This window comes from Pseudopodoces humilis, chromosome 1 (assembly GCF_049639895.1).
Source record: "Pseudopodoces humilis isolate 2021_Gansu_Grassland_sample_001 chromosome 1, ASM4963989v1, whole genome shotgun sequence".
NCBI lineage: Eukaryota > Metazoa > Chordata > Aves > Passeriformes > Paridae > Pseudopodoces > Pseudopodoces humilis.
Genome location: NC_142200.1, coordinates 35832467 through 35858193, shown reverse-complemented (window position 1 = coordinate 35858193; position 25727 = coordinate 35832467). Strand labels below are relative to the sequence as shown.

Here is a 25727-nt window from a genome sequence, read left to right as displayed (position 1 = left end):
TTCTGACAAATTTATTTACACTCTTTCTTCCAAAATGAATTAGGAATTGCCTTTTGCCTTGCATGCATTGATAGAATATGAACCCTACAACTCCTTCAAAACTTAAACTTGTTCATCAAATTCAGAAGCAGATCAAAGGATATATGAGCTCTCTACAGTGAAATTACAGCTTCAATGAATCTAACAGAAGCGATGACTGATCTCACCTGTGGTAAGGCATGTTCCATAGCTGCAAATGACTGTCTCAAATGCAGAATTTTTAAAGGCTTACTTTGAATTGTTTATATAAATGCATGATTTTTCTCATGTTTAATGCATTCTTCTCAAATACTACAATATTTATTGGCTTATGTTCTTTAAGGCAAGAGCCATGGCAGATGTATCACAAGCATGATGGTGCAGAAGCTGTTGTTGGTCTATTTAAATTCACTGTTGCATCAAAGACACAAATTAAATGGAATTGCTTCAACTGTGTTATCTGTATGTTATAGCAAGTATCTGAAATCTTTTTTGCACTTCTGTCCTTTAATTTTTTCCTTCAGTTGCTTTAAAACTTAGTATTGGAAATACCAAAAAGTATGGTTACTCAGCTAAACAGTTCATCAAGCATTTTTCAGAGACAAATTCAGAAATCAGTTTTAAGCAATAACTTATTTTTTCTGATGTACAATCACTATGAAATTGATTTCTCTTTTTTCAAAAGAATTGCAGGGCAAATAATATTAAAGATACATAACAAAGAACCAAAAATTGTTAGCATAAAATCTGCATAACTTCACCAGTAGAAATCATATAAGGAGGTCAAAAACCTATTGTTCTTTCCAGCTGTAAAGATGTTAATAAATTCTGTAGAGTATCATTTTATCTGGCTCAAGTGTAATTCAGATATCAAATAAAGAATAGCTCATATTTCTGAAAACCACATCAATAATGAAATATTTTGCAGATTTTTTTGGAAAACAGTTGCCTTTTAAAGCCATTAAAAGATGCAGAAAAAAAAATCAATCCTCATGTCTTATTGAAAACCTAATCTACAAAATTAGCACATGTTGGTTCATGCTTTAAAGAAATGGAGAAGTACAGTTCTGTGGTGAATTCTTGACCTTCTTCACCTTTAACCTTCAAGGCCTTTAACCTTATTCTTTGCAGTTTCACTTTTAGTTAGTCATAAGAAATAGCAAATTTAAATGCATTTTGTTGGTATGAATACCCGTTTTAAAAAAATACTGTGTTACAGTGCAAATCTTAATAATTTGTCTGTCTGATGCCCATGGTCTTCCTATTCCTTCAAACAGCTTGAACTTACACATACTGGCTTCAATAAAATTGTCATTGGTAATATTTCTATAACTGTTCAGTAAGATGACTAGTGTGAACCTTCAAAGGCTAGAGAAAATGAATTTATTGTTTTTACACACTCCCAGAAAACACATATAACAATTTCCTCAGATCTTGGTCTGTATTGACCTTTCATGGATTGCTAAAGTAGTAGTAAGTGACTACAAATTGCTAGAAATGGACAAAGGAAGTTGGGTCACTGAGGTGGGAATTCTGAATGAGAATAAATTTCAGAACTAGCTGCAGTGATCTGCCCTTCTCCCTAAAGCCATTGAGGAGGCAGGAAGCATGTTCTGTTAGATATAATGAGTAGATTTGTAAAAACTGGTGACTGTTAAAAGTGTAACTTAACAGAGATAAGTTCATCACATGTAGGAACAAAGTGGTCTCCTACTGTAAAGAGGCAAAGAGTTCAGCAGACTGTTACCACAGAGGACACTGAAGCATTTGGTCTGCTGTGTATCAAGTGCTTGTGTGATAGATTTTTGGATAATCACAGCTTTGGTTTAAGTATGACTATTATTAACCAAGTGGAAACTGGTTGTGACTCCAAGGTCCCCATCAATTGTCCAACACCACCATTCTATCCTACAGTGAGGGCTTCACTTTGTTCATCCTGATTAACATGAGTTCAAGGAGCCTTTTATTGCAGCAGGATTATCCTACTATTTAGGAAAATTCAAAGATTATTCCCTTTTGAGACATCTCAACACAATCTAAAAGTATAATAAATGCAGAGATTATTTTCTGATCTCTTCTGGGCTTTGGTTTTTTTTTTGAAGGGAAACACCTAAAACATAACTCACTCCACAAGTAAAGCTAATTAAGCCTCACTGCCTGAGAATTTGTGTTCTTTATCCTTTAATTCTTTCTCTCTAAAAACTCCAAATCCTCTTCTCTATTCCCACTAGAGCAAAAAGCAGCATTTATCCCTGACAGATATGTTGATTTACCAGGTACAGCAAATAGTGTGTAACAGGGAGGTTCTGCCTGTTGTTCCTGCACTGGGCCATTACGTGGTATTTATCTCTTGCCATTCACCTGACAGTTCTCCTCAGATCTACAGGATGTACTTTATTTTTTGTTATTTACAATACTTCCCACTGAAGTTCCACAAAAGCTGCCAAGGTAATTGGGGAAGGACGGTTGACTGAAAGAGATACAATATGACAGATGACATGATTCTTTTTTTACCTAGGAAACCTCCACAAATTTATAAATTAATTCAAACTGCTTATAACTCTATTGGTAAAACAAAATGTTTATTTTAGACTTTTTCAACACCTATAATTTTTTTTCCTAGGTACCTGTGCTTTCCCGTATCTTGCTCGAGGACTTTGTGGATATTGATTCACTAATGCTTCAAAGGCCCTTAGAGCTTCTTCAACTTTTCCCTGAAAAGCAGAGATATTTATCAGCAATTCTATCTAATAAAAATGCTGAAAGATACAGGAAATAATTGTCATTACTTATGAAACAATATAATCTACTTTCCATGGTTAAAATTAATAACTTTGTTTTTCACACTTTATTCACTTTCCCTTTGTTGACTGGATAAAATGCCAAGGTGAAAATAACCTGTCTGTATAAAAAAGTAAAGATCCTACTGCTAATAACAAATTTCAGAGCAAAAATGATAGAGAATAGGAAGAAAACTCTAGACATAGGTGGAAATTTTCCCTCTGCATAACTCTTATGATGAACTGTATCATAACTACAAGCCTGAATGTAATGGTACATGTGGTATTCTCCTGATGGACCTTGAGAAGAGCCAACCCCACTGTTAAAGAGGTGCTAAGAACTGCTTGGCAATGTTTGGCAATAGACCTTGCTGCCACTTCCACCTCTTTACAGCTTTATAAATACAAGTTATATGTGTATAAATCATACACAACTGCCTTGATATCGTCAAATATTATACACATCTGATTCCTATATAACTTACCAAGAAATAGAGCAGGAAAAGAGTTAAGCAGCTGACTCTACAGGCTCATCAAATGTTTCTATTATGCCTATTTCAAATTAACTAATTGCTTAAGCAATAAGAAGCATGAAAATTCTTTTTTTTTTTTGTATTCTAGCATGTAAAGAAGGTTTCTAGTGAGGAACTGCTGCAGGGGCTGCCAGAGGTTAGTGCTCCCTATGCAATAGCTCTCCAGTCCCATCACAGACCTTCCAGAACTCTGGGGCTGCATAGATGGCAAGATAAAGTCAAAACTGCAAAGTATGGCCTGAAAATGAAGAATAATCCTGCACCTGCAATGACCAAATTGGTTTTTATTTTGTTTTACTGAAAATAGTGTATCTCACTGCTTATCCACCTCAAATCTAGGGTACAGCAAAGATCTGTGATTGTTCTTTATGTGCTAGGACTGTCTTCTAGACATATCAGAGTTTTAACAAGAACTACATTTAAAAGACTTAAAGTCTCTCATTTTTAATAGCCACAGTCTTCCTTCACTATTTAATCTCATATCTGGAAAAGGAACATCTCTGCAAAAGCATTATTGTCTGAAATATTCAAATAAAAGTATAAAATTGGAAGCTATAAGGGGAGATGACTAAAGAGCTTGGGGTTTTTTTTGTTTGTTTTTCATGGTCAAGTTATGAAATTCAGAACTACCCAACCTGACTGACTGATTAACATCAAGGTCTTGCTGCCCCTGGCGAGAAGCAGGAACATCTGTTTTGTCCCCTAAGCAGCTGTACAGCAGCAGAGGAACTTCCAGGACACAGAATCTCAACAGAAAAAACACCTATTTCAATGATGTGCTCACAAGGTATCAGAACACTTACTGAGAGATCCCTGTTAACACACACAAACTCCTCTGGTAGCACTTGACTTCAGTAATCAACTGGACAAAGTTACAGGACAGAACTACCCTGTTCCATGTGATCCATTTAAGCAGAAATTCAATGATTAAGCTACACATCTTCAAGGTTAACAGTGAGCAAACAAATATGAACAGACAGATGCTTACAATTAAAAAATTTAAGATAAACTATCCAGCAGAAATTAAACTTGAAGGACAAATATGCGTTGAGTATTTCACAAAGTTAATTTCACAAAAAGTAGTCTAAAATTCATTCTCCCTTTTTTCAAGTTTTTAATTTATTCAGTTTTTGTCCGCTGCCTACTGTCCTGAGTGAAACATTTAAAACTTACTTTTTTACGTAGTTTTTCTGCAGCATCTAGTTCAGCTTTAATGGTCTTATCAAACTTGTTTAAGAGCTTTGGCTTCTTCTTCTTTTTAGCTAGAAGATTTAACAAACACACAGTTCATTACTTTTTTCATATTTCAATTGTCTGGGGTAACACTTAGCTAGGGAGTGTGCTGGCAAAGCGCATAATTTTCAAGTAAGGCAGTTTCAAATTACACTGAAAAGAAACTGATTTGTTAGTTATTAGAATCAAAAATTCCTATATGAAAAAGCAAACTTCAGACATTCAAATTGAGTAACTTGGCAGTTAAGTTTAGACTAAAGCATTTTTTGTCACATGACAGTAAAGGATTTTTTTTTTTCCCCAAGTGGTTCAACTGATGTGGAAGAACAAAGGGAACTGTTATTTTTCCACATTTATGGTATGATGAAAACCACAATCATCAGGGCATACTAGTAATTTCCAAAAGGTGTGACTGAATATGTCTGCTTTGTCTAGAGCAATTATTGAGGCTGCCTCTGGACCACTGTGTGCAGTTCTGGGCTCCTCAGGACAAGAGAGATATGGAGCTCCTGGAGTGAGTCCAGTGGAGGGCAATAAAGATGATCAAGGGAGCATCTCTCTTATGATAAAAGGATGAGGGGGCTGGGCCTATTCAGCCTCAAGAAGAGATGACTGAGAGGGGTCCTCATTAATGTGTATAAATATTAAGATATTAAGAACTTAAGAGTAGGTGACGAGGATGAAACCAGGCTCTTCTCAGTGCTGCTAAGCAATAGGACAAGAGGAAACAGGCAGAAACTAATGCATGGGAAGTTCCACCTGAACATGAGGAAGAACTTCTTTACTGTGCAGTTTGCCAAGCACTGGAACAGATTGCCCAGAGATATTGTAGATTCTCCCTCACTGGAGATATTCAAGAACTGTGTGGACACAATCCTGTACCATGTGCCATAGGATGATCCTGCTTGAGCAGGAAGGTTGGACGAGATGACCCACTGTGGTCTCTTCAAACCTTACCCATTTTGTGGTTAGATGAATTCATAGAAATCAGTTACTCAGGTTAGGAGGGATCCAAAAAGTTAAGTACTTGACCTTCCTGATTAATTAAACACTGAAATGTTGGGTTAAGACTCATTTAAATGATTAAGTTTCTACAGCTTAGTAAGCTATCACACAGCAGTAGAGCAGCAGCAGTATGTAGCAAATCAGCCTTGAAATAAAGTGTGTAAAGTAAACTGCATTTGAAGCAAATTTAAGTGACTGGTGTCAATTTAAACAGCTATTTACCTCATAGTAGTTTATTCTAAATGTCTACCTGGTTACATCAAGTATACTAGTTATTAAATATACTAGTTGTTAAAAAAGTGGAAGTACTCTACTGAAAGGATATGACAGCAGGTAACTGGTTTCTTCCACATTTTCTACAGCTTAACTCTGCACTTGCACCTCATTAGAAAAAAAGATTCCACCTTTTCTTACACAAGTAGAGGAAATACATATTGTCTGATAGAACTACTCATTAAGTATATCTGTAATTAGTAGCACATCTTTTTTGCTTTAATTATGCATTACTGCTTTTTTCCCCTCTATGGAAAGTGGGTCATTAATAGCAGAAAAAGAAGTAAAATTACTATTTTCTTTGTAGAAGTTTAAATAGGGAATGTTGTAACTGGTATGTATAAAGTTTAAATCAAACATCCTACAGTTTAACATCATCTACTGCAATGCTGTAGCAAGTATTGTAGCAAGCAATATAACAAATTATAGTAACTACCCACATTTTATTCTGCTTCTCAAGCCCTCAGGTGCCCTGTTCAGGAATGACAAAAGCCATCAAATGCTACTGGAAGCTGTGCTCATGATTCATTAAATGACACTGTCTCTCTGAGACTCTGATCCTACACAGAGTTTTAGGCAGACAAATCATGTCATCTGTGTTAAACCTCAGAGAAAGACCAATGCCTTGGACAATGCTAGACCATTATTACATCCATCCAGTCATTAGAGCATCTCATAAGTCTGAATATCTGTATAGAATGCAAAAAACACCCTTGACTACTTTTGTTTCTTTCTGTGTAAGATTTTACTCTCCTTTTCAATGCTGAACTTAGACAGCTCTGTGTGGAGTTTTTCTTACACTACACCTTTTTAAACTCTTCTGCAGTGCTGGTATGCACAGTTGCAAAGATGCCATTGTTTTTCAGGAGCAGGAAGGGAACAGAATTTAAGCTATCCTACCAAATTTCTTTTTTTTTTTTTTTTCACAAAGGTTGTGTAAAGGTTTAAATGTAAAAAAATGTATTGAGACTTATAAACAAAAGGTACTAAAACAGCAATACACTAGTCTTATTATATGTCTGTTGATTCCTCTTTTAATAGTAGGGACTGTAACTTTTCAAAGCATTAGATACAAGAAGAGGAAAAAAAACTAAAACAAAACTGCCTGACATTGAGGAGTTTACTCCTTTTTCAGGATACACTCACAACTAGCATAACTTAATATGTTGGATTTGCTTCCCTAAGCAGTTCCAAGTTTTTTATTGTAACCTGATTTGAAATTAAGCATTTATACTGAAGCACACAGTAATACTCTTAAGGAATGTAGTTATCATGAACTGCGCTGACTAAAGAGAAGCATGGCATTTTTCTTAGTAATATAGATGTTTTTAATGCCTTTTGTTTATTCCCCATAAATGATGTAGGAGAAATGCTTTCGAATCTGTCACTGACCTCAGTCTTACTCTGTCTTACTTTGGTATCCTCCATTTCATAGGAAAGCAATGTCTTTACTGCCTTTTCATGCATTTAATGATAATAATGGTTAAGGAGCACAGCTCTGGCTCTCTTCCAGGTGTTCACACCCCTTAAATCCAGTAAAATTCACAGAAACAGCTGTGTGAGAATCCCTCCACCCCAAACCTTCAGTCCACAGTGACTGACAGGTGTGGTGACAAGTTCTTCACATGTCATTTGGCCTGAAAAGAACAACCCATAACATGTAAAATATATGTTGGATTTTGCATTTGGTTTTTTTTTTTCATTTTAAAAAATATGTCAGCTCAGTTTTTCAAGAAACCATTGCTGTTTCTAAGGCCTGGCTTGCTTAACAGCAGGAGTGGAAGAACCCAGAAACAACAACCCAAGGAACCAATGAAAGCAAGTGACCTTGAGGATTTTTTCATTCATTTTGCTCTTAGCTGCCATGTGAAACTGTCCTTTGTTGTTAGCAAGAAAACTGAGGCATGTCAGTTCCTCTGGGTATCTGTACCTCAGTATCTGGGGAGCTTCCAATGGGATACCACCACCAAACATTTGGTTTAGTTTCTGTTCTCTAAGTAACATAAACTGCAACTAAAATGTTAATTCTCAATTCTTACAGCATCATAAAGAAACATCTTTATCTAAGGTTAGCCAGCTATGCAGGAACTGTATTTCAGTGAGACAGGACAGCTATTTGTCAGCTTTTTAGCTTTCAGCATTCATGGAAAGACAGAGTCATTTGGTCCTTTTCAAACTCAGTAGGCATATCAACAGTGAGGTTCCTTTGAGGCAAAGGAAAGAAGCTTTCCCACCCACCAAGAAACTCCCACTGCCTGTGGGACACTCTCTGCAGTTCATTTAAGTTTACAAGGAGATGAGAAACAGCTCAGAAAAAAAAAGGAATAAATAGGAATAGTAAGTTAAAATCCTACAAGCCTGTGGCACAAAGATACAATATCTTTCATATCCAGCTAGGGTGATGTGTTGGAAGAACCTATTTGCCACCCTCCATTATATAAAAAAAAAAGTATTATCTTCCTATTTTCAGTACAATTATATATCAGCCCTAGACCAGCATGAGATCAATATAAAAAGCTGGAAAGGAGCTGTTAACATAAATATTATTCATGTGCTAGGCACCAATATAACACAGTAAACAGCATATAATGAGCAATCATTTTCATCTCCCGTTCTATTCCTATGTTAAAGGATTCACCAGGGAGCTTTCAGTGTAACCATCAAGCATTCCTCTATATTAACCAGATAGCCTGCTATCTCCCTGCAGGGGTATTTTAATAAATTATCCATTGCCTCCTTCTAGAGCAATAATCCTTTAGCAGATGTGACCCAATATATTAAATTCAACGATACAAAGAAGTTAACTTATCTGTTTTCAGAGGAAAATACATGTAATTTTTCTTCAATGACAAATTTCACCATGACACTGAAGTCATGCATGATCACACATGGTTTTACAACATTTGGTTTGTAGTCCAAATCAGGTTGAGCATTAAAATGGTAATAATCCTTTTACGTATCATTCTGTGGGCTTTCAAGAATACTACTGAGGATTTTCAATAATAGCTTTGGATGTAAGAATAAGCATTCTATCTAGGACTGCTGTCATAGGATTCCTGAAGATTTCCTTAGAGAAAACAGTTTCCACTGAAAAAGCAGCAAGCTAGGAAGAAGTCTTATATGAAACTCTATGCTAGTTCTTGTCCTGGAGAATAAACAATTACCAGTGATGACAAGAAATCTCATATCTCACTTACCAAGATACAGAATTTTAAAAAAATAGAAATAGCAATGTATTACAATGTATTACATTAAGGTACAGTAAACTTAATAGCCTGTCATATCATCCAATGAAATTTGATTAAATATTTCATATAACTGTATTGACATATGAAAACTAAAATACCAGGCATGTTTTAGTTTTATGTTAAAAAGCACCTTCTTGTCATCACCAAAAGCAGTGACAGTCTTACTTGCTGTAGTAAGGGACAGAGAAATTATTTCTAAATGATAATGAACACACTGCTAGATACTTTTCTGACCACAAGAGAATCAGATCAAAATTAAGGAAAAGTAACTAAACTACTAAGCATAATTGAATCACTCTTGAAGATTGGTTAAAAAATATTTTGCCTTTATTTGGGGTGGGGAGGGGAGCAACAATAAGCAAGAACAAAGGGTAAAAAGGCAGTAATAAAGAGTTTGCCATGAAAAGACAGGTACACACTACTCTGTAAAACATAGCTACAGATATGAAAATAATAAATTATTTTCTGTATCATCACAGGATAAGAGAAGGCTTAAAATGGCAATAACAAAAAATTTGTCTTGAACATCTGGGAGTACTGTCTCTGAGCAAGCACAGTAGAACAGGTTGCTGAGGGCAGTTGTGGAATTCTAATTACTGAAAATTTGCAATAACAAGATGTGTGAGCATCTGCCAAGAACAATGCACACAGCTGATAAGGCCTTCAGTCAACTAAAGAGAGAAGTAAGCTTGAGGGTCCCACTTAGCCATATGTTGTACAATTTCTGTAATATACTATTATATGTCAATGTGCTTTAGTGCCAACACTGTAATTATGCAGGTAACTTCCACTCTCTCACTTGACAACCAAAGAAACTCCCACATAAACTCACTGTGCCAGTCATCACAGTAGCTGAGATTCCTCCTATTCCTCCCTCCCATGCCAGCAATAGAATATTGAAGCTCCAAATCTTTTCCCAATGCAAAATTTCACCTCAGTGCTATAATTTAAAAAAAGTCATAAGTGATTAAAAACACTGTCTTGTGATAGAAAGCAATCTCAATTACCACTGCTCTTATTAGCTTTTTCTGTAAAAATAAAATACTAATAACGTTCAAAAAATCAAGTTTCTAAATCTTCATCTGAAGCAGAACTTTTTACCTTAAATAACTGTCCAAACAGCATCAGAAAAGTAATTTTGCAAACTGTTGATTTATTCACAGAATTATATTTCTTGATAGCTTCTAATGTGAAAATCTGCCTGAAGATATAATAATCAAGGACTTAAAACTTTCAAGAATTTCTAGACAAATTTCCTCACTTGATCAAATGTCTGTAAATCCCTGTGTAACTGAGCAGAACCCAAGGGTGGAAATCAGTATAAAACACCAAGCAGACAATTATGTTAAGGCAGTTACATGGTTAACAAGGAAAACAAAAAGAGAAAACTAGTACATGGCCAAAAAATTGATTACGTATGATCCCAAAACAATATAGAAAAACTCATAGAAATGCCACAAATAACTACTAATACCACTTTTATAATTAAGTAAATGAATCCTCTCTAGCCTCCAGAGAAGTGGGAATGGTTGTGTGTGTGAAACCTCTCAATTTCACATTGTCATCTGAAATGTAACACCATCATCCAAGCTAAGGAAAAGCTTCTTCTCCTAAAAGAAAAAACACTGATGACCTGTCAGATTAAGTATCAGCCTGGTACATCAAAATAGTTAACCTCATTAGCCAGAATTGGACAAAAATATTGAATACTATCATGATTATCTTTCACAATTAACACATTTTTTTACCCTAGAGAGACACCATGCACTTGGCATTTTAACAGATAGCAAATTTGAGTGGATGAAGGTATTTTTCCACTGTAAAGGCTTCAACTTCTTGTTTCCTGAGAAGATAATTTAAAAGATGGGCTATCTTTACCACAAGACATAGCATGAACCATTTTGTACTTGCTGACATACTCTGAGTCTCTGATCAAAGGATACATGTACAGTTTTCTTCCTGAGCAAATTAAATAGATGACATCATGCTGCTATTAACACTTCCAGAACAATTAGTGTTCATATCTAAAAACCAGTATGCACTTCCATACATTTAACACAAATCATCTCTCACTCCTGTGCCTTGTAAATTATTGGGAGCAGGTATTTTCCAGTTCTGTTGTTTTATTCTGACCCAACAGACATGCAAGGAAGGACACCACAAACAGAGAGCTTGGCAGCTGATGTGCAACCATGGCCAGGAGGAAATCTCAACTGGGACTACCTCAGGCAGTTTTCCACTTGCTGCCCTTTTCTCCTCTTCCCTCTTGCTCTCAGTACTAATGATTCCCTTCCTAAGCCTTCTGCTTGCTTTCCTATGTTTGGAGCCTAGAAAAATTGGTGGGGTGGGAGGACAGGCTTACCTGCAGTGCTGGAGCTGACATTTTGAACCTGATCTGTACACCAAGAGCATTGACTGACAGCCTGGCTGGTCTGACTTGGAGTTTTGGGGGGAAAGTTGCTTTCCACACAGGATAAACAGTCTGGCTTCAGTTTTTGGAAGCTAATGCTGTAAGATTTACAGTCAATTGAGAGGGGCTTGCTCTGTGATTATGAGAGTCCATATTACATATTAGCGTAAGTATTTCTCGTTAAACTTGTCTTTAATGAAATTTCTAGTTCCTCAGAAACGGCAAGACAGTAACATTGCAATCTCTCTGTGGACTGGGGGGAGGAAACATGAGGATGGAAAGTCACTACTCCCTATCTAACAAACCACCTTGTAAATGTGGTTTGGTTCTTATAATTAGATTTTTTTATTCACTTATTGATTCATTCATATTGTCATTATAATGTCAAGGGAGCATTCCTGGTGCCTTCCTTGATCATACAGCTGCTATTCCTCACATGCAAAACAGAGAGGAGTTAGGAACCCAGTTTTATTTACTTTATAAGGTATAAGTGATTCAAGATAAAGGCTGGTCTTTACAGCCACCTTGAGGACACATGGCCCTCAGTTTCTGATTTGAAAAGTACACTGGAATAATCCTGCTCCACTGACTGTATGTTGTGCTTACCATTTGGCAGAAAATTAAATTACCTCAGTGCAGGGGTTGGACAAAATGGCCTTTCAAGGTCCTTTCCAACCCAAACTGTTCTATAATTTTATGATTTGGGTCTTCAATAAAGTTTTAATAGAAGTTATAATTATTTAATTGTAGAGGCTATAACTATATAGTTTTGTCTCCTTATGTTATGCCATCTCTAAAGCTAATCTGAAATAAAAACCCCTTCAAGTGATGCAGTCTTGTAAGTCACTTGCAGCAAAGGCTCCTCCTGTCAGTTCTCTGTCTTAAACTTTGAAGAACTAAGGAAGCAATTTCCAGGGGAGCATCATAGGCTTTGTTTTATAAACACCCTCACATCCCTGCTGTGATACATATTCAATAATAATGCTCTTGGCAACTTGTGAATGGCAACTTCTGAGTGTGGGACAATGACAAGTAGATACTGATACCATGGTCTGTAGTGGTTCTCCAACTAATTTCACAACCTCTTGTTTTACTAATTCCCTTTGCCATCCACCACCAATCTTCCCTGTTCAAAGTTTCAATTATGTTCTGAAGAACATACACATATATTAGTAGACTTGGAATTCAAAATTTGCTCAAGTAATTGTCCTCCCTCATGATACTAGCCCCATATCATCACCCAAATTAGTTTTGGAAATTGTGCTGCCTCTCAGTGGGCACTTGAATGAGAATGTGATGATGAAAAACTGACATTGTCCTGTTGTTTGGGAAGCTCATTAGGTGAGATACAGAGAGTGTAAGTTGTCTACTTGTTTTATGGGCTTCTATAGATGATAACTTAGAAGATACAAAATCAAGTAAACTTCATCTAGACAATTTACAGCAAGGAGCACTACAATAATTAAAAGATCTTTCTAAACTGTATTGGTAGGACAAACAAAACCACTGTAATCAACTTATCTGGGGAAGTAATCAGACAATAAAAACTGAGGCATTTTAGGGACTAATAAAGCTGGAATCTAATGACTATAATAAATCTTTAGCTGCACTTATTCCAGAACAATTTCCCTTGCAGTAAAAAGTATTCTACAGGGCTTTTCATATGAAATTATTGTTGGTTGATTGGTTAGACGTTGATCATAAGGAATAACAGCAGAATAATTTTGGTTTTTCATGTATTCACCTCTCTTTCACCATTAAGACTTTTGGCTTCACTCAAAGGCTGGACTCAAGCAATCCTTTGACAAAACCAGAAAGAAATTTCTGCATTGACTTGCTATTCAAAAATACATTGTAATATTCTAATGTCCTATATATTTAGTTCAGAATGGCATTATATAGCAGTTTTGGACTTTGACAACTACACTTCTGTGTTGATCGTTCTGTACATAGATCACAGATCATTCTCACACACAGTTTAGAAATTTAATTGTAGCCTGCATCAATTTTACAAATCAATAGGTACTAAGTGTACTCTTATAAGTAGAGCTTACAAGGGTGGAACTCAGTCCACCAAACTTGAGGAGACAACACTGGAGGTGAGCTAACCATGCAAGCTCTTTCTCCTGACAACAGAGCTCTGGTGAAGGTTCCCAATGGAATTTAGGGGATAACTGAACTTACTCTGCACCAAATCCCTGCATTTAGTCAGAAGAACAGCACTTTACCTTCCTCAGATTAGATGTCTACTAATATCACAGTGGAACCCTACATATCTTCAATGGTAAATACCTAGAGTAAATAGTGGTGAATGCTGACCTGTTATCAAAATGATAGCAGGTGGCAGGGCCACTTGTGGAATGACATTGTCCTAAGCCTGCCTCATGTGTACTTCTCTCCCTAATACAATGCAAGTAAGTTTTTGAGCCAAACAGCATTCATTTTTACTTTAAAGTCAAGCTTTATCAGTTTTGAAAAGGGAAAATAATTACTTCTTATTATAACAGCTATGCTGAAGTTCACTGTATGAAACAAACATGTTCATACATGAGAATTATTTTTTCAGTTTTTATATCTGTTCACCAGTGTAAATGAATATTTAATATATGTCCAATAGAAGCAGAAAAATTAGGCTTCTTACTTAAAATAATTAATTGTTTTTTTTTGTCTATGTGATGAAAAACAACTGACCACCTCAGATGGAAAGACACCTTATGGATGTAGCATGTATGTCCTTCATTGCACTATTTGTGAAATCCTTTTAAGAATTATTACTCAGATTCACCTGGAATACTCATCCCATTTCAATCACTTATTTAAATATAAAGTCTGATGACATTCTTGTGGAGAAGATGAAGAATACAACTCAAATATAACAGAGAAACCTAGAAGCAACTCTATGTTAGAAACAAGTTTATTTTCATTTGTGTTTCTTTAGAGGACTTTCCAGAGGGGGATTTTGTTAATATCAAAGAATTTTCAGTAAGACTTAATAAACTTGATGAAATACTGTTGAATACTGAAATTTACATAATTATTAGGACACCTTGCTAACCTAGTACTATGAAGGCTGACACAGTAAAAAATAATCATGTTGTAAGAGCTGCTCAAAGTTCTAAATACTTTCTGCACAGAAGGCTCTTTGGAGCTTGTATGTCCACGTACCACAAAACAAATGCAGACTTCCACATCAGAATGTACTCTCAGAATCAGAAGCAAACCCTAAACCCTAACCAAACATGGAGTTTCAAACTCCCAACTCCTTAGGTTTCCAAGTTTCCTACATATACCAGTTACAGTATAGTATATTTTTTAATTCAACTCTCATCAATTTATTGCTGCATGTTATTATGGTAATTTAAAATAAACGAAATCAATAGTACTTTATACCACTTCTTGTGACTAGGATATCTTTAGCTTGCCACTTTTATTGAAAGTGGAAACTTGAAACAGTTCAAACTATGAAAAAAGTTCAACAAAATTCAACTTGTATGAAAATTACACAAGCAGTGTAGCTACAAACAAAGTTAATTTAAAAAGCTGCAGAGTTGTTTTTCCTGGCAGGATGAAAAATCCTATCAATTTAACCTGGAAAACAAAGCTATCCCTTTTTCTACCTTATAGAAATCCTGTAATCTGCAGTGACATTTATTTAATTGCTGTTTAGAACAGAACAAAACCACAAAGCACAAAAAAGGAAAGTAGCTCCACTTTGTCATACTTTCATGGCCAAAAGTTCTTGTACAGGTTTTGATGAGTAACGTTGCACAATAGTAAGTTTCTTACACAGGGTGGCATTTTTCTCTCTGACTGCTTTTTACCCATACTAGATGGCTCTTGTATGTCATTTTATTATACTGTTCTAACAGGTCAGTAAAAGTAGCACATAATGGTGAGTTTTTTCCTACTATCAAATATGTAAATCTATTGCAGTAAGATACACCCTGCCAATAAGTGGAAATGTAGGCATAATTGCCAAGCTTTCCAAGACGTTTCGGTTGGGTTTTTTTTTTACTTTTTATATGTAATGCTTACATGTGACGTATTTAGTACTTAAATAAAATGTTTGAAGTTTGCCAGTCCTAGAAACTTATATTTAAAATACCAATATACAAAACAAAACCAAATAAACCATACCAAAATGTTGGAAAAGCAGCACTCCTAAGTACTCAAATATAAAATAACAGCCAGACAGAAAATGGAAACAGAATGAAAAAAGAGTAGAGCTAGTGAATCCCTTGGCACAGGCCCTGAGGTTCCTGGGTATTGTCAGCAACCAGCCATGACCCCAGTGAAGGAGGTTTTGCAAACTTTGTGCAGTGACAGGGAACACATGGGGCCAGAACAAGTATCATTGTAGGGAGAGCAGATTCACGGTGCTCTTCAGCAAAATCTCATTTCTTTTCCCTCTACTCTGTCTCTGCACCTTCCTACCTAATATAAGACAGACTAGGCAATCATACTGTTGACATGGACTGATTTGCATGTCACCTGTCTCTTCACACTTAGCACAGCTGGCAGTGCTGAACCCAGTTCCAGGCGCCAAGTAGCCCACATTGCCTCTTGCCCTCAGATGCAGAAGGAACTTGGTGGAACTCCAACTTCCAGAATACTAAACTAGGAGTATGATACTGAACATTTTAGTCCTAAATAGCAGAAGTTGTCACAACCATCCCATGATTCAGTGCAATGCTACAGGCTTGGGGCAGAGTGGCTGGAAAGCTGCCCTTGGGAAAAGCAGCCAGGGGTGCTGGTCAGCAGCTGGTTGAAACAAGAGTCACCCTGTGCCCAGGTGGCATCCTGCAAGTATCAGCAGTGGTGTGGCCAGCAGGAGGAAGGCAGTGATTGTCCCCTGTACTCAGCACTTGAGAGGCTGCACCCAAATCCTGGGGTCAGTTTTGTGCCCCACTACAAGAGAGACATTGGGGTGGTGGAGCGTGTCCATAGAAGGGCAACGGAGCTGGGGAAGGGTCTGGAGCACAAATCTGATGAGGCAGCTGGGAGTGTTTGGGGACATTTAGCCTGGAGAAAAGGAGGCTTAGGAGGAACCTTATTGCTCTCTACGGTACCCTGAAAGGAGGTTGTTAGTGAGGTGTGGGTTGGTCTCTTTCCCCAGGTAACAGGGGACAGAACAAGAGGCCATGGCCTCAAGCTGCTCCTGGACAGGTTTAGACTGGACATTAGGAAAAATTTTTTCACTGAAAGGGTTGCCAGGCTGTCTTGGTGGTATTTAAAAGATGTGTGATTTGGGACATGGCTCAATGCTAGGTTACGAGTTGGACTTGATGACCTAAAAAGTCTTTTCTAATCTAAATCATTACAATTCAATTATTCAATCATTCCATTCTGTGACCAGGTAAGATTGACTGGTGCACATTGATGTATGCCAGCCTTGGAAACAACCAAGTGTTTATCTGTAAAAGTACATGCTCTCTGGATGTTTATTCAACTGCAGTTTATCTACATAAGATGTACAGGAGTGAAGCTTCACTACACTTTAATTTGATGTAAATCAATCTTCCCAGAAAGCATGGTTTTGAATTTCTAAACAAAATGTTACTTTCAGACTTACCTTTTTCTGTTTTGTCTTGTTCAGTTTCTTTTTCACTTTTCCCTAGAACATTAAAAATATAATTTTATTGAAACAACTTTATTAACATTTTACAGTAAGAAAGAGATACAAGAAAATTTATACTCAAAACATAATTGAATCAACTGGACTTTCTGTTTAATTTTTATTTTTTAAAATAACTAAAGATTATTTTCTGAACTATACAGTTACCTAAAAGGTCTCTTTCCATGAAGATGCTTCAAATATTGCTTCCATCACAAAACATTTCACAGAATTTCTCCTCTAGATATTAATATATTTTGTTGATATACACTTAAAATGTATAATTTTATATAAATATAAAAATATATAAATATAAAATGCATAATTATGCAAGCTACTTTGCAAGAAAGAAAATCTGTTCACTAATTAAAATCTATTGGAAACATTAGCTTAATGCATACATTTGGTTAAAATGTGAAAAAAAAAAATCAATTGGGAACTTAAGTCTCATTTTTAGAAGTGACTTGGGCACCTGGAAGCTTTTGTCTTTTTTCAGTTTTTAAAATAACGTAACAGGTGTTTTTGCAAACATCTGACTGCAGAGGTAGATATTAAGTAAGCATTAAGATGGTCTGTAGCAAAGGCAAAGTAAATCCTGGACAAAAATAATTTATGTGGATTTCATGAAGGTGGCAGATACATAAAGATCTTTTCCCCACCCCTAAACACTTTTTGATCCTGCCCTACTCTATAACATATAAAGCATCTTGCCTCACAATTCTAACATTGTTATTCTGTTTCCAATTCAATTTTTTTTCCAAATAAGCTTCCAATATTTTATCCTAAGAAACTTAGAGAACACTAACCAGAGAGGTCTGTTGCCTTTTTAGCTAGTCACTGTCCTCCTTAACATGTACTGTTTAATTTTGAGGTATTCTTATACATAAAAATCCATTTTCTTTCATTTCCAAGTAATTTAGAGACACCTTGTCTGAATACTCAGTCTTTACTGTTTTTTAAACTGACTGCTCAGAAGCATTATAGTGTGAATATGACATTTAAAAATGCAGGAAAATACTGCAGTCTTTCATGAAGAAACTGGATTATGCACACAGATGAAACCAAATTTTTTAACACTCTAATTTCACCCTTTACTACTGGCTGACAACTGCTATTCTGGAATGTATGGACACTAAAACTCTAATTTATATTCAGTACAAGGCAGAATGAGCATTAACTTGATTATATGGTGAATTAAATAAATATTATCACACTGAAAGTCATTCACCTCTTCAATTACATCATGAGATCTAGACTGTGAATTAAATTGTAAGAAATGACAAAAGATCTATAGAGTCAATTACATACTAGGGACAATTATTACTGTAGCAGTATATTAATAAAAGCATTGTGCAGTATTTTCTAAAACCCTGGCTTCTGTATTTTTTTTGCACATACCACACAATCAATAAAATGGTCGTATGTCATCCAAAGCACTCCATTAAAAGGAGCAATGATTCAGCCCCAGATTAAATAATAGTTTAGTTTTACAGTTTTCACACAAACCAGTTTATATACTCATATTTCTATTTTTATCACCTCCCATTACCATAATACATCATGCTAGTCAGCCCACATTTTCCATGTATCCTCTCTTATCAGCAACACTTGAGATTCTCACCTGGCCTCTCCTCTCTACTTCATTCTAGGTCACTGGATAACCTGCCTCCACACATCTTGGATATTCATGTTACTTCTGCAACTTCTTTGCCATCACAAGAAGAACAATGTATGACCTCCTCACTCTAAAGCTTGCTCTTATCTCCCATTTATTGTCTGGCTTCACATTTCTGTATTCCTGAGACTCATGCAAGATATAACCTACAGCTCTCTACACCTACTTATGTACTACGATCAGTTCTCCAAACTCTCAGACTATTTTCAGCCTGTATACTAAACATTCTAAATGGCAACTAAATCAGTTGCCATTCACTTCACCAAAGCCTCTCCAATGATCCTTAAATACTCCCACTTCTCCTTCTAGGTAGCTGCTTTTGAAATCCATCACAACTTGATCTTGTTAGCTCTGAAGCTAAGAATTCACACTTGGCTAAGAATCCATTTCAGCATCATATTCAGCACATATTGCTTTGTTCCTTTCACACTGATCCCTAGCATATTTCAATGGTGCAAAAGGTTTTAGTTATGCTGTTTCTGACTAAGGCCTAAAAATGTGCTCTCTCAAAGACAGGGACGTGTTAATAAATCTTGAGACTACTTTTCCATCAACTAAAACCAAGTGTAGCTCAAGCAAACAAACAAACAAATCTTTGTTCTTCAAACCACTCCCATCCTTTACTCAATGTCTTCATTTCCAGCAAAATAATTGAAGATGAAAATCACTGACAAAACAGCTTTAGCTAATCTCTATAGGGTAGGACTGCTATCACTATATAATGAATGCACCAGGGATTCTCAAGAAGGTTTCTACCAGGAAGAATAAATTTATTTTTCATATTACAATACAACTAAATGTTTGATGGCATATGAGAATGACACAACTCACAATTAAAAATGTGTTTCAGACCTTGTAGTCTTTACATGAATCTCAATCAACACTATAAATGCACAATACAACTTATTTACAGATACGTAATTTCTAAACCACATAAAATTACAAATGATGTTCAGTAAAATCATTACATTTTTCAGTATCTTTCCTATATCAGATCTTAGCCATTTTCTTCTTAGAAAGAAGTGTCATGATATGGTACCTTTTTAATTACAGAGAATGTTAGAAAGTCACTTAAGTTGTAGTAAATTGGCAGTATTAAAATACAACTTTAGTATTCTACTCCTTGCTTACTGGTATTTCTTCCTGTGATTTCCAAAAAAAGCAACAAAGCAATTGAATCCAAGATTTCATAGATTCACTGACATATAACAAGAGGCCATGTAGCAATGTGAAAATATAAAGAAAATGTAATCTTTTTCTTTATCTACTATTCAGCAATACCAGATCATTAAAGCTATGGAGGTGTTTGAAAACTGAAATGGCCAAGGGAGATTTTTGCTTTCACAGAAGTTCATGGACCTTACTAGATTCCTTATTTAAACTATGGACCATAACCATATTCTGTATGCAAAGCAGATATATCACTTTCCCCAGACATTTGTGTTTGTTAAGAAGTGCTATCTCATTCATTATAAATTACAAACAGAAATTATGCTTCTTGAAAAAAAATTCTGGCCTAACTGGTTGCAGAATCTTAATACTCCAAAAGGACAATCACAACACAATTATAGAAGACACAGACCTTAGCATACTGCCCATTTTCTTCACGTAACAGCAGCCAGAGATAAAATTATTTTACTCGCTGCTTCCTCCTTGTAAACAATACTTTCAAATATATTTCAAATACTCAAATTCACAATTAAAAAAATAATATTAATTAGTGGCCAAGTCAAATATTTATCCCTACAGCTAATATCTAATACATTTGGGAATAAATAATGACACTAGAAAGACAAAGATATTCTTCTGTGTTTTATTGCAGCCAAACATTAAAATGGATTAAATATACATATTTTTAATAGTCCACTTGACCTTGCTCAGCTTGGCATATTTTTGTAAACATGAAGCACGTAAAATCACATACCCAGTTACAAAATACTTAAAATTCAATCACAGCATAATATACTCTCACAGTCCCAGAATTCTACAAATAGGCTGCCACTGTTATATAAAAAGTCCTCCGTTCACCATTCTAAAATAATTCCCATGATTCCTCACAAAATATGGCTTTGTAAAAATTATTGCTCTGCAATTCACAATCACAGGTAATTTTACTAGAATATCCCATCCCAAAACACATCACAGTCTAAGAGTATTATTGCTTTCCTGAAAAATCTAAAGAAATCACTTTGGAACATCTGTATTTGTCGATCAGATGTAACACTCATGTGGAGTCTTACTGACATCCCAAACCCAAAAAAAGGGCAAGCATAGATGATGCCCCTTTCACTACAAATATAAGCATCTAAAACCCTGACCTCAAAACAGTTTTACAGAAATTGAAAGTCTCCCTGTAAACCAAAAGGCAACCAACTGTTAGGGTTACCAAATTGATTTTTCTTTTTATAAATTTATCTTTATTTCTCCTAAGCTCTTATAACAGGCTTGGCAAATTCCTCAAATCACAGCAATTATTCCTGAGCCAAAAAGGAACACATGCAAAATATTAAAGAATAAAATATGTCTTCGTAATTGTGGAACAGCAGCACAGAACAGGTAGAAAGCACACCTGTTATATTAAAATTCTAAATCACTCACAGTACCTAAATTTCAGATGTACCATTTTTAAGAGCATTCATAACTGTAGGTCTTAAATTTTGACATTGTATTTTTCTTAAGGTTGAATTTCCAAAGCATTTTTTTAAAATAAAATTTGCAAATCAAGTGTTCATACAAATTTTACTTTTAAAATAATTTACTGAATATAAAGCTTATTAAAGCCAGCTCTGAGATCATTATATTAGTAGGCAAACCAAAATGGAATAACTTTACCAAATTAAACCTGATTCCAGCCAGTCTTGTTGCAATCTCCACTGACTCCCTGTCAAGCTAGCATCTAGTCTCTAGACATTTTTGCTTGAAAAATCAGATGAGCATAAATAAAAAGTGCTAATTCAGACATAAAGAGTTTTTGAAAACTATAATATTGTAATTTGGCCTTTCACTAGTATGAATTAAACACACATTTTATTCCTTGTTAGGGTATTTTAAAAATCACCTGAAATTCATGTAGTTAACTGTTGACATAACATCAGTGCAAAGAGATATAAGTCAATAAGTCAAACTTCACAGCATAGTGTGTGCCTGATTAGTATTTTTTAATAAAATGCAATTAGGCTGTATGCTATATCAGCAGTTATGAAACATTTCGAAATTCATAACATTGTATGTTTCATTTGACCAAACTGCTCTGTACATACTGTATGAATCCACAACAAAAGATATATATTAAAATCTGAAAAAAAATGTACTTGCTGCTATGTTATAAATAGAATATTAACAATTGCTTAAACAGTACATGAAATGCAGCTCTAAGTTGTAACTCTGTCACAAACACAGAAGAAAAATAATGAATTCACTAAACTTGACCAAGGGAAAAAAAATATCAGACAGGAATGTAAACTAAACATCCAAGTGTTAAAAATGCTTACTAAAATGACAGTTGGCTAAAACCCATTTACAACATCTTAGTGTTCATTCCCCAAACCCTGAACTGCTTGGTAATTACATCATAAGGTCTATTACAACCATCTGCTCCCCTTTTGTAGCGTATGGTTAGGACTGGTCCTCCTGATGTAGGGACTTTTCTTTTGAAGCTTTAAGTATCTGAAAAAATAAGGGGAAATCTATATTAGAGGACCAACCAAAACACAACTTCCTCTAAAACAACAACAAAAAAAATCTTAAATGCTAAAAAATGCAACTTTGTATCAGACTAGTTCATATGAAAAAGCTCTGATTTCTAAGAGCTACCTTAGTAAATCTACACAAAGTTGCTATATAAGGTGGGAAACAAACTTCAAAATATTTTTCTAGGCAGTAAATTTTTTGTTACCATATGGCACTTCATTTACTTTGTAAATCCTTTGTAAATTCATATCCTTTGTAAAGGATATCTAGGCCATGCCATCAATCCATTTAAACATTTAGGTTTTGGTTTTTTGTGTTGGTTTGATTTTGGGTTTTATATATTGAAGTCAAAGACAACCAGAAAAGAGGAGCCAGGGAATAAGGAAGGGTCAAGGGTCTAAAGTGGAAACTTCTCTACACATAAGGGATTTCAGCAGTTGGTAAAATAAACGGAGAGTTACAAAAATGTCAGGGATACAAGGTGAAGGGGAAGAGTGGAACAACTTGTAGTTATTTTAAATCTAAACACATCCAAGAGGGATCAAAATCCAAATACAGAGAGTAATGGTATTCCCTAAACCTGCAATGACTCTCTAAAATATGTCCAAGTACCACTCTATCACAACCACTGCAATTTATGTGCTAGTGTAAAGCAGGATTAGCCAGAAAACCTGAATAACTAATATTTCAAGCTAGTTTATAAAACCATTAGTTTATAAAGTCCATTAGCTTATAAAAGTGCAGATTATAACTGCAGTTAAAGTATCCTATATCTGAAAAATACTAGCAATAATTTTGGAAGTAAACTCTGAGAACTGGAAAACAGTATTTACAGATACCTAAAGATGCACTTGACTAGAATGAACTTTATTGCGATATGACCTGAAGTCAGCAAAAAACTTTTGACTTGCACTCCAGCATATTCAAATCCCACATGCAGTGCCTTCCCTGGTAATGTGAGAATGTTCCTCACAGCTAAATTCAATCACTGAGCCATGTTCTGTTTTCTTTACAAAAAAACTAAGTTACTATGTTTTAGCTAAAAACCAAACAGCTGCTCCAAACCTGATACAAACTGGTGCCACCATGCTTCAAATGCAGTTGCATGAATTTAAACTAAGAATAAGATATGCATAGTGACATTTCTGAATTTCTTTTACACTGTCTGAAGTTATGTTTGTTATGCTTAAAGAATGCAAAATATTAGCTTTGAACAACTGATGAAATAAAATTATGAACAAATAAGAAAGATTCCTGGCAACAAAATCCTCCATCACAAAGAAAATATAAATTAAAAAAACAACAAACCAGGAAACATGAATATCATAATCTGAGAGGAAAATTTGAGAGTAATCTTGCCTTCAGACCACAATATTCACATTAAAAAAAAAAAGACAGGTAAATAGACTTAATAGCAGGAATAATTAATAATTTAATAAATTTTTATTCATTATCAGTAGTTTATGTCCTATGTTTCTTTTGTCAGTTTTCCAAGATGCTATTTGAATTTTACTTTATGTGCTGAAACAGTGAGATTTTTAGAAAAAGTTATAAATATTGGTTCTTCTGCCTTCAGATTGGTTTCCACATAACTACACGAATTATAAGGATTCTTAAGTTAGAGCAGTGCTCAGATCTTGTGCTTATCAAATTATTTTCATTTTTCACTTCCTAAACAAAGAATCATGAATATATAATAATTACTTGTGTCTTTAATAACTGTCTTTAAAACACATTTTTATTGATTCTCTCACTTTTTCCCTATGAAGGGAAGAAGAAAATAATTAATTCCTTCTAGTGCTGCTGCTATTATGTGTTTCCAAAAGCTAAGCCAGGATAGATGTCAAGGTAATTTTGTGATTTAAATGGTGTGTTGCACTTATTTTGAAAACTACAGGTAAAAAAAGAATAAATCTAAAAGATTTATTCAGAAATACATACAATTTCAAAGTAGAACAAGATAATTCTCATTCTAGCAGTGTTTGAAAATAGCAACTTAGTATCACAATATAACAAAAGAAGAGTGGATAACTAGGTTCAATTCCACCATCTTATTTGCAAATACATCTGCAATTATCTGCAAAAAATCCACTTGGCACTGGTGACTCAAATCCTGTGTTCAGTTTTGGGCCCCTCACTGCAAGAAGGACACTGAGCTGCTGGTGCATGTCCAGAGAACAGAGCTGGGGCTGAGGCACAAGTATCATAAGAGCAGCTGAGGGAGTTGGGATTGTTTAGCCTGGAGTCAAGGAGGCTCAGGAGGAACCTTACTGCTCTCCATAAATATCTGAAAGGAGGCTGTAGCCAGGTGATGGTCAGTCTCTTCTGCCAAGTAGTTTGAGAAAGCAGCACTGAGTTGTACCAAGAGAGGTTTAGATTGGGTGTGAGGAAAAATTTCTTCCCCAGAAGAGTGGTCAAGCATTGGAACAGGCTACCCAAGGAAGAGGTGGAGTCTCCAGCCTGGAGGTATTTGAAAGATGTGTAGATACAACACTTGGGGACATGGTTTACTGGTGGACTTGCCAGTGTTAGTGCTATAGCTGGACTTGACTTTAAGGGTCTTTTCCAATCTAAAAGATGCTATGATTCAAAATGGCATATTTTGAAATCCATCAATCCATCACTGCTATATAAAACACATAAGATTTTTCTTTTTTTCCTTTGGCGAAGGTAGAAAAAATAATTTACAGCTGCAAGATTTAGCCATAAATTGCAACACAAAAACTGATAGAAATATGGTCCAATACCCCAAGATTCCAAGTTGGCACTTCTATTCTGAATTTAATTTTAAAATAGCATCTGTAAGTCAAGAAATCATCTCATTATCCTCAACTGACATTGTGTGGTGGAATTATCTACTCTTGAAATTTTGTAATAGTTCTGTAAGGGCCTTTTTGTTATTTTAACTTTAAACAGTAACCTTTTCTGAGAGGAAACATCTTTTCCTCTTCTCCCGTTCCAACTTAATGCATAACAGAGTGAAGACTACCTTTGCTGAACTTCTTGCCCATGATGTCAAAGATAACTACTGTTTGTTCCTACACTGATTATAAGCTTTGGTTAAGAATATTTCATATTCATTATGAAACAAAACACTTTCAGATAATGCATCTATTAGTTAATAGGTGAGGCTTCAAACTTTTCAACACACCACATGTCTGTTGTGATAAACAGGCTGGAAAGACCCCGCAGACAACACAGTTATGCACCAAAATGAGCATTTCAAACCTCCTCAGCTTGTACCGCAT

At 35.4% G+C, this 25727-nt stretch overlaps 1 protein-coding gene across 6 annotated transcripts in view; it reads right to left on the bottom strand.

Moving 5' to 3' along the window:
- The window catches only part of ASPH (aspartate beta-hydroxylase), a 112933-nt gene that overhangs the window by 33565 nt on the left and 53641 nt on the right, over nt 1-25727 (bottom strand). For all 6 annotated transcript variants that reach the window (XM_088053047.1, XM_014255120.2, XM_014255134.2 and 3 more), the window contains 3 exons: nt 17073-17114; nt 4505-4593; nt 2646-2732 (listed from right to left, as the gene is read on the bottom strand). In XM_088053047.1, coding sequence (XP_087909173.1) covers nt 2646-2732; nt 4505-4593; nt 17073-17114 — 218 coding nt within the window. The remainder of the gene's footprint in view (nt 1-2645; nt 2733-4504; nt 4594-17072; nt 17115-25727) is intronic.